We start from the raw sequence: 14,676 nt of genomic DNA, 5'->3' as shown, positions 1-14,676 counted from the left end.
AAGACCCGGGTTCGAATCCCACTTACTGCCATTGTGTCCCTGAGCAAGACACTTAACCCTAAGTTGCTCCAGGGGGACTGTCCCTGTCACTACTGATTGTAAGTCGCTCTGGATAAGGGCGTCTGAAAAATGCTGTAAATGTAAATGTAAATGCCCAGAAAACTCGGATTCTCACTTTGACAAATGCAACTCCGGATTTTTCCTTTTTTAAAAAATTACATTTTGTAAAACATCCCCCATGTATTTTTTTTACGGTATTACTGTTAATATTTTACTGTTATTACTGTAATCATTTCAATGCATTTTCAGTAATGCCTGTAATACATACACAAAGCGGTTTATTATTTTATTTGTTCTACTGCAGCGCCCCCTAGTGACAAATGAAGCGTCTGTTCTTCTTTTTTTAGCTGTCAAGAGTAGATTACTAAAAAAAATGCACTGAAATAAATTCATTTATGAGACAATCTGTCCGATTATGAATTTATGTCTGTTTTTATAAAAATCCTAATCTAGACTCTCTCTCTCTCTTTTTTTTTTATTAAGGAACATTGGCACTGTGTGTGTGTGTGTGTGTGTGTGTGTGTGTGTGTGTGTGCTTGGCTCTGCTTTATGATCGCCATCATTTTACATATGGTGTGCACATACACAGAGCCTGGTCTCAAATTGCTTCCATGCTCGGTGAGGGACGGTCCCATCTGAAGCAGCCCTGCGGCCGATCAGCGCGGCGTCATAAACCAAACGTGATTAAAGCACATTCACATCCAGCAGAACACGGAGAATGTCACCCAGAAGGCCGTGGGAGGCCCCACGGCCCCGGACGTTCTCCGGGAGGGTCGTCCCGATGAAGGGGAGCGCGTGCAGAGCGTGGCGCGGCACTCAGAGTGCTTCCTGCCGCAGTGTGGCCTCTGCTGATGCGGTCCAGGGCGGCCACTTCCTGCGCGTTGCCCCGGCGACCGGCTGCCCAGTAAAATAATAAATATCAGACCGGGAGTGATTGCTGCGGGCGAACGCTGATTACAGTTCAACGCATGTTCAACCGCATTCCTGCGCGTGTGTGTTTGTGTGCATGGCATGCATATATACAGGGATTCATTCCTGCACAGATTCAGGTTCACGTATCCATCACTGAAAATGATCAAATCAGATTATCCAGATTCTTTTTGTACGTTTATATCATTCATCATGCTTAAACCATGCTTTTTTTTTCTTAGAACCCACTGGGCTGCCAGACAGTGAAGAGATCAGGAAAAACCATCATGTATATATCATTTTTTATCTCTAATTATTTGATTATAGTTCAGAGAAGTCTTTTTTTTCTCTCCATAAGATGCTAAAGTTTTGTATGTGCAAGTCTGTCAGCTACAAGCATGACCTTTGACCTAAACTAACCCAGCCGCGCCGGCGTCTGTTGCCTTGGTTCGAAAACATCTGTAAAATAATACAAATCACACACATACACACACAGAGAAGAGGACTAATAAGAAATTTCCTTCAGATTTCCGGCCCCCTCCTGTTTTCACCCCCTGATTGAAATATAATGACCGTCTCTGACCGAAACGCTGGAGCTGGGCGGGTGCTGGAAGCGTTTTACAGCTCCTGGGCTCTGATTGTGTTTAAGTGTTGGAGCCGAGCTGCCAGAGCATATGCGTGTGGTTTTTGTGGGGACCTTGATGGTCTTCTGTAACCTTGCAGGAAGAAGCCTTGCACATGGTGAGAACCACATCAGTGTTTTGCACACTCATCAGGTCAGGGGTTGTTATTTTCTCTCTCATAATGACAGGGTTCGAGGCCTTGTCGGACCGTTCATCGCGCTCGGTGCATGCCTCTGGAGAATAAACACACACACAGCTCCACACAGGCAGAGATTAAAAGGATGGCAGTCGTGTCAGATGTGGTCTGGGCTCAGATGACAATACGTACACTTTCCTCACCAAAATGAGATTATAATTCTCTCAAAATGCTGCATCCCCCCCACCAACACGTTTAAATAAACCCTTGACAGTCTCAATCATTTACACTTTTCTATCTTTACTGCACAATCACTCTCTGCTTACTTTATATTCACTGCTTAATTTAAATTGTAAATATTAAGTTATCTTTTTATTTATCTTGTCAGACATCTATTTATCTCTAACTTTCTACACTAGGGCCATGGTTCATGAGGTGGGAGCCAAGTCGTTTTTGGACAGGGGGAGGAAACCGGAGAACCTGGAGGACGAGCCAACACAGGGCGAGCACATGCACAAGGATTGAGCCGGGATTTGAACTCACCGACTTGGAGGTGTGAGGCCATGGGTAAGGGAAACCACCGCACTACACACATTTATTAAAAATAAGTTCAATATAGCCGCAGATTATCCTTTCTTTTCTGAGCTTTCATGCAGCTGATTCTCAAGTAATAGGAGCCACGTGTTTGTGTGGCGGCCGAGGCGTCATTTAAATGACCAGCGTTTTAGCGAATCAGAATTGCGTCCGTGTTTTCTTCTGACCAATCAGCAGGCTAGTCCCGCCCCCTAACGCGGCCGTCCCGGAACTGCGGGTAAATAAAAGGAGGAAGCGGCGTTGCGGCGCTATGGTGGGTGACGAAACGTTGTCAAACCCAGTGAAAGCTGCTGTTCCGGGCGGCGATACTAACCCGTGTGTCCCCGTTAATTCACCGCAGGAATGCGGCTCCGGTTCTCCCGCGAAGCGGCCGTCCACCGGTCTTGCGCCCGGGAGAGAGGCGGCGGAGGGCGGCGGCGCTGACGTGGTGGGTCGCGGTGTCGTTTCCGCTATAAAAGTCAAAGGGCTGGACGCCCCTACTTTGTGGCAGTTCTGGCGAATCCGTATTTTATAAATATACAGTACCGGCCAAAAGTCTGGACACACCTTCTCATTCAATGTGTTTTCTTCATCTTCATGACCATTTACGTTGGTAGATTCTCACTGAAGGCATCAAAACTATGAATGAACACATGTGGAGTTACGTACTTAACAAAAAGTGGAGACCTGGCCTCCACAGTCACCGGACCTGAACCCAGTCCAGATGGTTTGGGGTGAGCTCTGGGAACTCCTTCAAGACTGTTGGAAAAGCATTTCAGGTGACGACCTCTTGAAGCTCATGGAGAGAATGCCAAGAGTGTGCAAAGCAGTAATCAGAGCAAAGAAACTAGAATATAAAACATGTTTTCACTTATTTATATATATTTTATATATTATAACTCCACATGTGTTCATTTACAGTTTTGATGCCTTCAGTGAGAATCTACCAACTTAAATTGTCATATCATGAGAAAGTGAAGTATGTTTATCGTCATTATCAGAAGCTGCTTGACGAGCTGCTCATTAATATGAGTGAATGGTGAGAATAAACCTTCAGGACTGGTGGAAACCGTCCCCGAGAGTAAAATGCTGCCACCACAGGGTTCTGTTTATTACATAATCTACATTTACAGCATTTACCAGACGCCTTTATCCAGAGTCTCTTACAATGAGCAGTGACGGGGACAGTTCCCCTGGAGACACGGCCCGTAACTTATTAAAAAACGTAAAATACTCGCCCCTAAACCAGAAGACCTCAGTCCCAGATTCAGACTTCACATGCTGCCGTTGTGTCACTTAACCCTGAAGATGAGATTTGCTGGCCCTCAGAGACTTTTGACCCTCAAATGTCACCTTGACGTTTGACCAACTGTTTCTCGAGGTGTTCTGTACTGGAACGGACAATTTGAGGGCCGAATATCCAAGGTGCTATAAAAGACGTTCTGAGCTAGCAGCGTCCGCCCAGCCCGTTTCATCATTCTGTATTACCGCCATTCCCTCGTGTCCATAGAGGACCACGTCCAACGCTAAACACGCTATCAGCAATTGAGTTCAAGTCTTCCGATGAGGGAGAGAAGCAAAGACCTAAATTCCTTTTTGGTTGAGACAGAACATCACGGGCCTGGTCAGTGTGTTCTCCTCAAAACTAAACCAAAACGCCAAAACATTGCTGTAGTATTTTTATTTGTCCTAGTATTTAAGACTGATACTCAGATAATGTGGAACATCATTTAATTTCAATCTATTTAAAAAAGTTTTGCAGACTTTTGAAACACGGCTACCTCTCGCGATGCAAAATCTTTTTTTTTTTTTTTTTTTAATGAAATTCTAAGCAAATTATTATCATAACCCAGACATTCAAAGTTCACTTTATATGTGTTGTGTTGAATGGTGCATCAGGCTTAATTAAAATATTCATACTATGCACCACATTTGAACCATTAGTACTGGCTCTCATATGTTAAACTTGACAGCACTCATGTGGCTTTTAGACGAGTGACGTTGTTGTCCCGCGCATCGCACCGTCTTGGTCGTTTTAGTTGCACGTATTGGTGTTGCACAGTTTTGACACCCGTTCTTCATTGAAATATTTGGTGTAGTAGTTTTGTCCGAGTTCTTGTAGAGTGGACCGAATCTAATAGTGGAAGTTGGTTTTAACGAGTGAGACTAGTTTTCTGTCCCGCGCATCACGTGGAAAGTTTTCAAACTGCTTGTTGCTTTTGTTATAACTTTGTATTAAAGTTCCAAAAAGCGCGACAGGTAGTCCGTACACATCACACTTGGCAGTTCTGAACGCTGGTTGTGGGGGAAAAAAGGTCAGGATGGCCGAGCGGCCTGAGGCACTGCGTTCAGGTCGCAGTCTCTCCTGGAGACGTCTGTTCAAAATCCCACTTCTGACACCTGACACCTGGGCATCTGTCATGGCTGCCCACTGCTCACCAAGGCTGGTGGTTAAATGCAGAGGACACATTTCGTTGTGTCACCGTGTGCTGTGTTGTTTATCACAATGACAATCACTTCACTTTCAATTATCGTGTTATCAAAGTGTCCCGTGCATCACGTAGAGACATGTCCAACTGCTGATTCTGGATTTTTCCTAATTGATGTTATAAAATGATGGCAGTCCGTAATCTCTAATTAGGGTGAAGTAAGTAGAAATTGGAAATCTCTGTCTGTCTGCAGTCAGTGGTCCTGCCTGTGTACAACGCCGCCTGCTGGATGGAGGAGTGTTTGCAGTCCGTCCTGCACCAGGATTTCGAGGGCAGAATGGAGCTGTCCGTGTTTGACGACGCTAGTACGGTAAGAATCCACCCAGCCTATTGTTTTGTTCCTCGTTTATGCCCATCTTGCTCATCTCCTGTCATCTGCCCTTTATGGTATCTTCACTCACTGAGCTGTGCTCGCCACAGACGCCACCGGCACCACTTTTTAACGAGACTGTTTATACCGCCGCCAGAAAACCATCAGGCATCGTCATTATGATATAATCTGTCCACGTGTGCATCGCGATGCATCGATTATATCCTTCATTTCAACACCCCTACAGATATCCCACTGCTGCTACTGTGCAATAACTTGCCAGACATGCAATAGTTTCACTCCATTGCCCCTTTATATACTAAATATAATATATTTTCTTATGAAAGTGAAGTTATTGTCATTGTCATGCACAGCACATGGTGACAACAAATTGTGTCCTCTGCTTTTAACCATTGCCCTTGGTGAGCAGTGTGTTGGGACAGTGTTTTGCTCAGTGGCACCTTGGCGGATTCGAACCGGCAACCTTCTAATTACCTCTTCCTTAACCTCTAGGCCAGTGGTGGCCTAGCGGTTAATGAAACGTCGAATCCCGATCTGCCAAGGTGCCACTCAGGTGTCACTGAGCAAAGCACCGTCCCCACACACTGCTCCCTGGGCACCTGTCATGCAGAGGACAAATTTCACTGTGTGCACCGTGTGCTGTGCTGCTGTGTATCACATGTGACTATTACTTCACTTTTAATTATTATTGTTTTTTTTGTACTGTCTGTACTTGTACTCTTGTATTGTCTTTTTATATTTGCACATCTGTGGACACGGCAGCGTGTCACAGGCTCAACGTTATATGAGCTGAACTGTGCTTTTGTCATTCTGTGGCAGGAGGCAGCAGTGTGCATGAAGTTTAAAAGCTGTTGCCGATTATTCTTTTTTTTGTGTGTGTGTGTGTGTGTTTAATTTTAATTTATTTATTTATTTATTTATTTATTTTTATTACAGGATGGATCCCGAGCTCTGATCGAGAGCTGGAGGGAGAGTTTTGAGAAACGGGGAGTTTCCGTGGTGATATCAGGCCATAATTCAGCTAAGCCCAAAGGAGGTCAGTGAGTCAGCGTGCGTGTGTGTGTGTGTGTGTGTGTGTGTGTATCTCCACACCCTCGCACTGATAATGCATCGGGAAAGATTTTGCCGTCGAATGCTATATTGTGATTTATTCTACGCATTCCAGCTCACGTTCATTTCTGTGCTCGCTAATTCATTTTTTGGTTGATGCAATGTGACTAAACTTGTTGTATTGTTCCCAAAGTACACATTTTCACGTTGTGTATGTGTGTCCTGCCGTTTTGGTCATTTTATGACGCGTTCGAGTTGAAGTCATCTTTTTTTTATGACATGCATATTTAAACGGAACAACATTTCTCCATAATCAGGTGCTGCATGTGACATTAAACAAAATTATGATCTGACATAAAGTGCAAGTGTGCAACATGGGACACAGACAGTGCAAGAATAACATTAAGGCAACCCAAACATGTAGACAACGAGAAGACAGACAGCACTAATAATGATTGTGCAAAATGAATGCTTCGCAAAATGGAGAAGTGCAATAAAAGATAATATTAGGGTGGTAGTAGGCCAAAGGTTTAACACGCCTTGCCCAGAAGACCCGGGTTCAAATCCCACTTACTACATTTACATTTACGCCATTTGGCAGATGCCCTTATCCAGAGCGACTTACAACGTGCTTAAGTTACCATCGATGAAGAAATCAATTCCAGTTCATTAATGACCCGAACTATGAAAACATCTATTTTATTCACTCTGTTGTAGATTCTGTACACAAAGTTCGACAACAAGAAAATTACAATTTAATCTAAATATTCTTTAAAGAGGAAGGTCTTGAGGTGTCGTTTGAAGGTGCTCAGTGAGGGGAAGTTCATTCCACCACCAAGGGGCCCAAGACAGAGAAGAGTCTAGATGAATGTCTTCCTTTTACCTTCAGAGATGGAGGGATAAGGCGAGCAGTACTGGAGGCTCGGAGTATATGAGGTGCAGTGCGAGGTGTAATAAGGGCTGTGAGGTAGGCTGAGGCTACTCCATGTTTGGCTTTGTAGGCCAGCATCAGTATTTTGAACCTGATGCGTGCAGCTACTGGGAGCCAGTGGAGGGAGCGTAGTAGAGGGGTGGTGTGGGACAATTTGGGAAGGTTGAAGATTAGTCGTGCTGCTGCATTTTGTATGAGTTGTAGAGGTCGGATGGTACATAGAGGTAGACCAGCTAGAAGGGAGTTACAGTAGTCCAGTCTTGAGATTACTAAGGACTGAACCAGTAGTTGGGTGGCCTGGGCTGACATAAGGACAGATTCGTCTGATATTGTAGAGAAGGAATCTACATGAGAGGGAAAGATTGCTGATGTGAGTCGAGAAGGAGAGTTGGTTGTCTATTGTTACACCAAGGTTGCAGGCTGTTGTAGAAGGTGAGAGCTGCGAGTTGTCTAGGTAAATAGCAAGATCCTGATGTGTTGAAGAATCTGCTGGAATGAATATTAGTTCAGTTTTGGTGGGATTGAGTTGGAGGTGATGGGCTGCCATCCAAGACGAGATATCGGTTAGACATGCAGAGATTTTGGAAGCAGCATGTAGATCAGAGGGAGGAAAGGAGAAGAGGAGTTATGTGTCGTCAGCATAGCAGTGGTAGGATAATCCATGTGAGGAAATTACCTCACCAATTGATCTTGTGTAGAGGGAGAAAAGGAGAGGACCTAGTACTGAGCCTTGAGGGACACCAGTGGAGAGTCTACGTGAGGTAGAGGTGGATCCTTTCCAAGTTACTTGGTAAGGTCGCTCATCAATGTGTCCCTGAGCAAGACACTTAACCCTGAGTGTTTCCAGGGGGGACTGTCCCTGTAACTACTGATTGTAAGTTGCTCTGGATAAGGACGTCTGGTAAATGCAGTAAATTTAAAATGGAAATGTATTTTCTAGACATAAAAGAGGTTGTGCTTGTCAGACCAAAGTGTCTGATGGCTTGTGGAAAGAAGCTATTTCACAGTCTGACAGGGTGGGCCCGGATTGCTTCGGTACCTTTTTTCCGGATTGTAGGAGGGTGAGGAGTCCATGTGATGGGTGTGTAGAGTCCTTCACAATGCTGGAGGTTTTCCTGATGCACCGTATGTGGTAAATGATCGTTATGGAGGGAAGAGAGACCCCGTTGATCTTCTCAGCTGTCCTCACGTTCCGCTGTAGGGTCTTGTTGTCCGATATGGTGCAGTTCCCAAAGCAGACAGTGATGCAGCTGGTTAGAATGCTCTCAATAGTCTTGTGAAGCAGGAACAAAAAGGCCAAACACACCCGGTGTAGTGAAGGAAAAAAGGTGCTGAATTATTTACAGTGCAGGAAGTGGTCAGAAATTCTGAAGAAAAACAAAACCGGCCATCGTAGGCATCTATATATACACACGTGGACAAAATTGTTGGTACCCTTCAGTCAATGAAAGAAAAACTCACAATGGTCACAGAAATAACTTTAATCTGACAAAAGTAATAATAAATAAAAATTCTATGAAATTTAACCAATGAAAGTCAGACATTGATTTTCAACCATGCTTCAACAAAATTATTTCAAAAAATAAACTCATGAAACAGGCCTGGACAAAAATGATGGTACCCCTAACTTAATTTTTTGTTGCACAACCTTTTGAGGCAATCACTGCAATCAAACGATTCCTGTAACGGTCAATGAGACTTCTGCACTTCTCAGCAGGTATTTTGGCCCACTCCTCATGAGCAAACTGCTCCAGTTGTCTCAAGTTTGAAGGGTGCCTTTTCCAGACGGCATGTTTCAGCTCTTTCCAAAGATGCTCAATAAGATTGAGGTCAGGGCTCATAGAAGACCACTTTAGAAGAGTCCAATGTTTTCCTCTTAGCCATTCTTGGGTGTTTAGCTGTGTGTTTTGGGTCATTGTCCTGTTGCAAGACCCATAACCTGCGACTGAGACCAAGCTTTCTGACACTGGCCAGCACATTTCTCTCTAGAATCCCTTGATAGTCTTGAGATTTCATTGTACCCTGCACAGATTCAAGACACCCTGTGCCAGATGCAGCAAAGCAGCCCCAGAACATAACAGAATCTCCTCCATGTTTCACAGAAGGGATGGTGTTCTTTTCTTGATATGCTTAATTTTTCCATCTATGAAGATAGAGCTGGTGTGCCTTGGCAAAAAGTTCAATTTTTGTCTCATCTGTCCATAGGATATTTTTGTGGCTTGTCCACATGTAGTTTGGCAAATTCCAGTCTGTTTTTTTTATGATTTGTTGGTGTCCTCCTTGGTCGTCTCCCATGAATTCCACTTTGGCTCAAACATCGATGGATGGTGCGATCTGACTGATGTTCCTTGAGCTTGAAGTTCACCTTGGATCTCTTTAGAAGTTTTTCTGGGCTCTTTTGTTACCATTCGTATTATCCGTCTCTTTGATTTGTCATCAATTTTCCTCCTGCGGCCACGTCAAGGGAGGTTGGCTACAGTCCCATGGATCTTAAATTTCTGAATAATATGTGCAACTGTAGTCACAGGAACATCAAGCTGCTTCGAGATGGTCTTATAGCCTTTACCTTTGACATGCTTGTCTATAATTTTCTTTCTAATCTCCTGAGACAACTCTTTCCTTCGCTTCCTCTGGTCCATGTTGAGTGTGGTACACACCATGTCATCAAACAACACAGTGACTACCTGGAGCCCTATATATAGGTCCACTGACAGATTACAAGATTGTAGACACCTGTGATGGACACACCTTGGATTAACATGTCCATTTGGTCACATTATTTTCAGTCTTTTCTAGGGGTACCATCATTTTTGTCCAGGCATGTTTCGTGAGTTTTTTTTGTTTGTTTGTTTGTTTTTAAATAATTCTGTTGAAGAATGGTTGAAAAGCAATGTCTGACTTTTATTAAAATTTCATAAAGGTTTTATTTATTATTACTTTTGTCAGATTCAAGTTATTTTTGTGACCATTTTCAGTTTTTATTTCATTGACTGAAGGGTACCAACAATTTTGTCCATGTGTGTATATATATATATATATAGATAGATAGATATGACAAAAGATACAGATTCACAACTTCACAGCAAGCCGTTACACTAATGCCCCTCTATGCCTGAACCACCAACATGACCCTGACCCCCGGGACTATTACGCTGTCCCCCTGAATGCACCCCACAATCATCGCGTAGTTGGGTGAGCAGGAGGTCATAATCAGGTCAACTCGAGATTTCTATATATTTCCATTTATGTTTATGCCATTTCATGACCAGCCTCTCGAAGCACTTCGTCATGACGGGTGTAGGTGCGTCGGGACCTGAGAGGCCGTTTTGCCGGACACGAATGTAGAGTTTTCGATGGTTTTTCTTGTTTTTCTGACGTATGCTTGGCTTTCTGGTCTTCATCCTCCACCCTGGCGCAGCTGCTGGCTCCGGAGTTAGTCGGCCAACGCAATTAAAAGCCGCTTTTAATTTCTCCAGCTCTGATCCTGATCTCCCACCTCGCGCCCTGGTTCTCCGCGCAGACATAATTAATTACGGGCGGGGAGAGAAATGGATCCTCCGGCCTCAAAAAACCCATCCCGCCGGGGCCCTGGGTGCAGTTAGAGTTTAACCCTGAAACAATAATGCGGCCACCCTTTTAATCACACACACACACACACACACACACACACACACACACACACACACACACACACCGAGAATGATGAGAAAAGCTCCTCTTTGTGTTTCCCCTCAGCCCGTAATGACTTTTTAATGAAAGTTTGATTTGAATTCCAGCTTTTCCTGCGTAACGTGCGTTGGGATCCGGCCAGGGCGGCTTATCGTAACAGGAGTCCGAGAGGAGGCAGGCATGAGAATGCGGGCCGTCTGATAGGCCCGTGCTTGTTGCCGTAACGACAGATAAAAGTTGGGGTGTTTGTGGTTGCTCGTCAATAAACGCACACCTTACTAAATCGATGCTGTGTTTGTGTGTGTGTTTTCTTTTTGTCCATCTCTCCTTTTTTTTTAGTTGGGTTTGCTAAGAACCAGGCCGTGTCCCAGAGTTCTGGACGCTACCTCTGCTTTCAGGACGCGGTGAGTGAGACAGAGAGAGAGAGTTGGCATCTGTACTATACTATAAATACTGTACTGAAGATCATTAACACACACACACACACACACACACACACAGGGAAGCAGCAGCAGGTGGATCCTACCAGGTTGGAAGTGTTTGACAGTCCTGCCAGACGAAAATGATGAACGAGAGCTGGGATTTGTGAATGAGCCGAGTCAATGAATTCCATCGTACTGTGTTACCTGTGTGTGTGTGTGTGTTGTGTGTGTGTGTGTGTGTGTGTGTGTGTGTGTGTGATGATCGCTCACTTTCTACAGTGAGTGTGTAACTAAACAAAGACCTGCTCTGCATCAGCGCTGATTAGCCTGGAAAAGCGCACACACACACACACACACACACACACACACTGACATTTTTATACAGCATTGTGGCTCTGTTTCAGAAGGGAGTCTCAGTTCTGTTCTAGAAGCGTTTGCTGTTCTGTTTGGTTCTACTCGGTGGTGGCCAGTGGTGGCCCAGCGGTTAAGGAAGCGGCCTCGTAATCAGAAGGTTGCCGGTACCAATCCCGATCCGCCGAGGTGCCATTGTCATGGCTGCCCACTGCTCACCAAGGGTGACGGTTAAATACAGAGGACAAATTTCACCGTGTCACTGTGTGCTGTGCTGCTGTGTCTCACAATGACAATCGCTTCACTTTCACTTGACTCTGGTTCACTTGAAGTGGTTTCTGCTACAAGTTCATTGTTTTATTGAACCATTTATTCTGATGTCCTCTGGATCCTGAAGACAAGGAGGGACCTGGGCTGGTCATGTTTCATTGTGAAGAAAATCAGAGTTTCAGCGATGTACATAAATCCTCAATGTAGCTGTGTGTGTGTGTGTGTGTGTGTGTGTGTGTGGTGTGTGTGTGTGTGTGTGTGTGTGTGTGTGTGTGTGTTCTGTTACTGTCATGTGAAATCTCTCCCAGGCTTCCTAGGAAGCCACAACACTTTCAGGGCCACGAGAAACACTGATTGCACGCGTTTCTCAGGCTGCGTATCTTCATCACACACACACAAAACACCCTTTCACACGGGTGTGGGAATCATCATCGTCGTCATCATCATCAGCCGACCTTCACGCCGAGACCTTGTCTCGAAAGAGTCTGACAGCGAAGTGGTTTGTCATGGTGGAACAGGTCCGTCCCCACACACTGCTCCTTTCCTGGCTGTCCACCGCTCACCAAGGGACGGGTTCCATTCAGAGTGACATTTTCGGCAGAAACTAGGAGAAATGTGGGGAGTTTTTGAACGACTTACAAGCACAGTCCCAATAGTCAAATCTTCATTTTTTGTTTAGAAAAAGAGCCTCTTTCCCCCACAATAAGCCCTTCTGGTACCAATGTCCTGTCCTAGCTTTGCGCCAGTGTTGTTGCAGGCCAGACATTTCGGCAGCAAGACCTTCTGTGATAAATGAGCCCCCGTTTGCGAAACCTGCCTGGAAGCCATCAGGCGGTTTATGGGTTTGTCCCTCCAGCCGACGATGGGTGAGTCTGGCCTGGATGTTGTGTTCGGTCCGGTCGTGTTGGTGTCCGCGTTGGTCCCCGGGATCGTCCACTCTGCCTGATGTCCAGTTTGTCTCTCTCTCGGTGCACACGGCCTGAAAACAGGTATTCATTCATTTATTTGGTTTGGGACCTTGACACTGACCCCTGGTGGTCAGGAGTACACACTACAGATTACGACGTCCAACTATATCAGCACCAAAATGATTTATATTTTTTATATTTAAATGATATTTATATTAAACTTAGTAAACTTGCCTTTGATATAATAGTTTAGGTTTAGGGGTATTGTGATTCCCCAAATCCCAATAATGTAAAAGCGAGAAAGGAAAGTTTGGGTGGGGCCTATAGTGGTTCATTCTTATATCAACACACTACTATTTAGCTACACTCCTGCAAGCCCTCTCAGATGTGCAAATGAAATGAGACAAAAAATTCCCTCTTCACGGGGTCTCCGATCCCAATCGACTTTTCTCCTTTGTTGTCCCTGGCTGGTGGAACAACTTGCCCGACTCCATTCGACTAGACGAGACTACTACCGCCTTTAAGAAGCAGCTGAAAGCCCACTTGTTCAAAAAGTATTTCAGAACAAATCTAACACTACACACGCACATGCACACACCACTGCACAAATTTAAAAAATTCATCTAGCACTTAACAACTCCCTGGCATGTTCTATTCCTGACAAGTTGGGCCTTATCAGGGCTCTTAGTTTTGTAACTCAGAATCTATTGAATCCAATGAGAATTGCTGGTGTCTTCCTCTTGTAAGTCGCCTTTGGATAAAAGCGTCTTCCAAGTACAGTAATGTGGCCGTTATCTTCTTGTAGTTAACGGCCTGTATGTTCATGTCTTCATTGGCTCTCGTTCTACACTCGATGGATTCGTTCTAGTTTAACCGCGCACGGCAGGTCAGGGTAAGAGTACGTAAGATGGATTCGGTCCGTTTGGGTTAAATATTGACTCTGGGGCCTGCTGCTGTGTAGTAAATATGATCCCACGGTGGGAGCGCTCCGGGCGGATATTTATTGAAGCTGCATTCCTGCTGCATGCGGTTGTTCCCGGGCAAGGCCGCGTCCGCGATTCTTTACGTGGGAACGTCTGGAATCCTTCGGTCTTTTCTTCCTTTCTGTGCAGAGAGGTGCAGTAGTGAATATTTATACACACTCACACACACATTATACCCTCTGATGTTTCCCACACACACACACACCCCAGTCGTTTGATTGTCTCAACCCTGTTTATAGTGTGTGGAGTGTGACGGTCACTGCTGTGATGTCATTCTGCTGTCTGGGTTCCAGGATGATGTCATGATTCCAGCAAGAGTCCGGATGCAGTATGAGATGGCTGAACACCACCCTGACGCTGTGAGTTGTGTACACACACACACCCCTACTTTCTGCTGCAGTCATAGATACACAGATACTAGTTTTCTACAGCTGTGCTTGTGAACGTTTGTGAAAAGGCTCTAGGGATTTTTCCCTCCCCCTTTTTATATGGGGCAGCGGGAAAGGAAGTGGACTCACGATGGGAAGGTTGCGGGTTCAAATCCCGGACCACTGAGGTGCCACCGAGCAAAGGACCGTCCCCACGCACTGCTCCCCGGGCAGCTGTCATGGCCGCCCACTGCTCACCAAGGGTGATGTTTAAATGCAGAGGACACATTTCACAGTGTGCACCGTGTACTGTGCTGCAGCGTTTCACAATGACAATCTCTCTCTCCATCACTTAATCACATCACTCCTTGAGTCTGAGCTGTATGTTCTGATTCAGAAACTGGACAGATTTGTTGTACACAGCCAGATGGTCTCCAAAGTTCAAGAGCCTGTTCTACTGGTTCCGGTTCCGTGACCATTCGCTGGTTATATCAGGGAACAGAAAGGAACAGTTTCAACGTGACTATGGCTGAATGACCCCCGACGTGGGGGTAAGAGGTCGTGTGGTCGGAGGGCCGGCAGACGGGAGCCCGGTGGCTGGAA

General features: G+C 45.2%; 1 protein-coding gene across 1 annotated transcript; it reads left to right on the top strand.

Annotated features, from left to right (window-relative positions):
• Nucleotides 1-2,532: 2,532 nt before the first annotated feature.
• LOC114773213 (UDP-GlcNAc:betaGal beta-1,3-N-acetylglucosaminyltransferase-like protein 1) lies at nt 2,533-14,064 on the top strand (the record flags this gene model as incomplete). The annotated part of the gene is made up of 6 exons (XM_028965720.1): nt 2,533-2,575; nt 2,663-2,749; nt 4,984-5,100; nt 6,058-6,157; nt 11,111-11,175; nt 13,999-14,064. Coding segments are annotated over exons 1-6 (438 nt in total), but the record flags the coding sequence as incomplete, so codon positions are not given.
• Between the last annotated feature and the right edge of the window lie 612 nt (nt 14,065-14,676).

This window comes from Denticeps clupeoides, unplaced genomic scaffold, assembly GCF_900700375.1.
Source record: "Denticeps clupeoides unplaced genomic scaffold, fDenClu1.1, whole genome shotgun sequence".
NCBI lineage: Eukaryota > Metazoa > Chordata > Actinopteri > Clupeiformes > Denticipitidae > Denticeps > Denticeps clupeoides.
The sequence above is the reverse complement of the archived record's forward strand: the minus strand, read 5'-3'. Positions and strand labels throughout refer to the sequence as shown.